The sequence below is a fragment of the Arachis hypogaea genome, chromosome 17, assembly GCF_003086295.3.
Source record: "Arachis hypogaea cultivar Tifrunner chromosome 17, arahy.Tifrunner.gnm2.J5K5, whole genome shotgun sequence".
In the NCBI taxonomy this organism is placed as follows: Eukaryota; Viridiplantae; Streptophyta; class Magnoliopsida; order Fabales; family Fabaceae; genus Arachis; species Arachis hypogaea.
In genome coordinates this window covers 20,129,925-20,133,550 of record NC_092052.1, presented here as the reverse complement: position 1 = coordinate 20,133,550, position 3,626 = coordinate 20,129,925, and the positions used below count along the sequence as shown (strand labels likewise).

The 3,626-nt window shown below is 37.7% G+C and overlaps 1 protein-coding gene across 1 annotated transcript; it reads right to left on the bottom strand.

Annotated features, from left to right (window-relative positions):
• Window positions 1-2,020: 2,020 nt before the first annotated feature.
• Window positions 2,021-2,458, bottom strand: LOC140180520 (uncharacterized). The gene has a single exon (XM_072221739.1). The coding sequence runs from the start codon at window positions 2,456-2,458 to the stop codon at window positions 2,021-2,023; it is 438 nt and encodes a 145-aa protein (XP_072077840.1).
• Window positions 2,459-3,626: the final 1,168 nt, after the last annotated feature.

The window sequence follows — 3,626 nt, the reverse complement described above, 5'->3', positions numbered from 1 at the left end:
TCATATTTTAATTATTTCTACCTCATTAAATAATGAAATTCAATTTTATAATTTCTTGGATTAATAATTAATTCATTGGCTAATTATTTGTTAATTACACGAGATTTACATCCTACCCACCTAAATAAGAATTTTCCCCACAAAATTCAAACTTAGTTACCTGAAAATAAGTGTGGATAGTCCTTTCGCTTTTCGGATTCAAGTTCCCACATATGCTCTTCAATTCCGGTCCGGCTGATAAACCCCAATTTTGTGGTTTATCTTGTGCTTAATTTGGGGAATTTTATCACCTTTTCCCACATTTATTCAATGAAATAGCATGGTTTTGCAATTCTCTCTTGATTTGTGCTTAAATGTGAAAACATGCTTTTTAGGCCTTAAAATAGCTAAATTCAATTCACTTTAATTCCATTCGATGTCTTGATATGTTTGTTGAGTGATTTCAAGTTCATAAGGCAAGTATTGAATGGAAGAAATGAGGAGAAAAGCATGCAAAGTGGGAGAACTCATGAAGAAATGAAGGAACCGTAAAGTTGTCAAGCCTGACCTCTTCGCACTAAATCAACCATAACTTGAGCTACAGAGGTCCAAATGAGGCGGTTCTAGTTGCGTTGGAAAGCTAACATCCGAGGTTTTGAAGTGATATAAAATTTCCATAGTTACTTGACATCTAGAGATACGCACGCGCACTGTACGCGTGCGCGCCGATGGAGCAGCGTGGGTCCACTTTGGGCAACTCGTTGGGGGCGATTTGTAGCTCATTTTGGGCCCAATCCAACTCATTTCTGATGCTATTGAATCCAGGGATTGAAGGGGTAATGAACCAAGTAGTCATAGTTTAGTTTTTATCATGTTTTAGGGTAAAATTCTAGAGAGAGGCTCTCTCCTCTCTCTAGATTTAGGATAGAAATTAGGGTAAAGTTAGGTTAATCACTCTCAAATTTCTCTTTCAATTCTTGTTTTGATTTCAATTCTCTTTACATTTTATTGTTCTATTGTCGTAATCTTCTTAGTTTCTCTTGTTAGTTTCTTATTTTACTCTCTTTTATGTTTATGAACAATTGTTGGATCTTGATTTCTTCTAATGCAAATTTATGTTTCCATATCTCTTTTATGTTGATCTTGATTGTTATTGTTGATTTCTTGCTTGTGTTCGTTATGGGTATCCTTTAATTCTTGCATTTTATGATGTTTACTTTTCTTGCACACTAAGTGTTTGATAAAATGTTTACACTAGTTTTTGAGTAGTTCTCTTTACTCTTGCCCTAGGCTAAGGGAATTAAGTGACCTTAAGTCATTGGGTCTCAATGATTTGGTGATTTGAGAACCCTTAGTGATCAATTTGATATCCATTACACTAACCCACTACTAATCTAATTAGTAGATAGGTTGGGACTTATGGGTTGATGTGATCAAGCCTATTTGATGTACTTCAAGCCTAGGAGTAGATATTATGTACTTAAGACTTTTGGAAGTAGACTTAATAGGTTGGCCTCTCATAATTGTCAATATATGGTTTGTAGACAAGGATGGTGATCTCAATTACCTATGTCTAGCCAAGAGTACTTTTCATTTCTTTTATTAGTTCTTGTTGTTTACTTTCTTGTCATTTATTTTCTTACAAAAACATAAAATCAAACCCCTTGTTCTTCATAGACAATAATTGACCACTTCATTGCAATTCCTTGTGAGACGACCCGGAGTTTAAATACTTTGGTTAATTTTTATTGGGGTTTGTACATGTGACAAAACCAAAATTTAATTTGATGTGAGAGTTGTTTGTTGGTTTGGAGCTATGCTTGCAACGAAGTTCTTTTTCTATAAGAAAAATTCCTAACCAACACGATTCTTGCCATCACCAACTCCAAGCGACTTTAACCAATAAAACCTCTTTTTCGCGTAATCGTTTGATGCTGGTGTCGTTGATTCTAACCGGGATTACTTGAAGTGTCAAATTTTCTCTTACTTGAACCGATTCAGATTCTAAAACATGACTGGCATCAAGAGTATACTTCTAAAGCTACAAAACATAAAATACGTCGTGCAGGTTCGAAAGATGCAACGGTAAGGCAATTTTGTAGGCTACCAGTCCAATCCTCTTCAGAATTTGAAATGCGCCGATATAACAAGGGTTTAGCTTCTTTGTTTTGATCGCTCTACGTACTCCAGTTGTTGGTGTGACCTTTAGTAACACATGCTCCCCTTCCTCAAAATCTAAAGATTTTCGTCTTTGATCGGCGTAGCTTTTTTGGCGGCTTTGAGCGGTAAGCATTCGGTTTTGGAATTTATTGATATGTTCTGTAGTTTCAGCTACCAGCTCAAGCCCTAACAAACTTGTGTCCCTAGCTTCATACCAGTATAGCAGAGATTGACACTTTCTCCCATCCAGAGACTCATACGTAGCTATTTCGATGCTCGCATGGTAGCTGTTATTATACGCAAACTCCACTAGCGACATATACCGATCCCAGCTCACCGGCTGGTATAAAACACAAGCCCTAAATATATCTTCTAAGGTTTAGATTGTCTTCTCCAACTGGCCATCGGTTTGAGGATGGTACACCGTACTTAAGCTCAACTGAGTCCCAAATGCCTGTTGAAAACCCCCCAAGAATCTAGAAGTAAAACGTGAATCTCTATCAGAGATTATGGTGGTAGGCACGCCATGTAGTATCACAATTTTTTTGATGTACAAATGTGCTAGCTACTCTAAGGTACAATTCATCCGAACGGGTAAAAAGTGAGCTGACTTTGTCAGTTGATCCATAATCATCCAAACAGTGTCAAATCCAGCTCGAGTTCTTGGCAATCTTGACACAAAATCCATTACGATGCTTTTCCATTTCCATTGTGGAATTTCTAAAGGCTGAAGGATTCCGGATGGCCTCTGGTGTTCAATCTTGACTTTCTGACAGGTTAGGTATTTAGAAACGTGAAACGCTATATCATTCTTCATTCCCGGCCACCAGAACATCGCCTTTCAAATCATGGTACATCTTAGTACTTCCTGGGTGAATAGAGAGTCTGCTCTTATGCGCCTCTTTCAAGATATCTTGCCATAAATTCTCAATATTCGGCACGCAAATCCTACCCTTGTATCTCTATAATCTGTCTCCGTTCCACGAAGCTCCCCATCGCTTTCCTTTCTCAATCGCCGGCAACATCTTCTGTAACACCTGATCGTCTTGTTGAGCTTTTAAGATTTCAGCGTTAAAATCACTTGAAACTTGCAATTGACTTAAACACTGAGTTCCAGAAACTTCTTTGAAACCCAAGTTTAGATTCTCAAATTCCTTTAGCAACTCTTCTTCTCGAAGCATCATCCAAGCAGCACATAATGACTTTTGGCTCAAAGCGTCAGCCAATACATTAGCTTTTCCTGGGTAGTAGTTTAACTCGAAATTGTAATCTTTTAGCAGCTCCATCCACCCCCCTCTGACGCATATTCATTTTTTCTGATGAAAAAGATACTTTAAACTCTTGTGGTCCAAGAATAATTAAAATTTGACGCCATGTAGATAATGTATCTAGACTTTCAGAGCAAATACAACCACAGCCAGTTCAAGATCGTGAGTCGAATAATTCATTTCATATGGTCTCAACTGCTGTGAAGCGTGTGCCACGAT

Bases quoted from the DNA above. Each gene is read 5' to 3' on its own strand.
- LOC140180520 (XM_072221739.1), bottom strand. From the start codon at position 2,458: ATGTCGCTAGTGGAGTTTGCGTATAATAACAGCTACCATGCGAGCATC.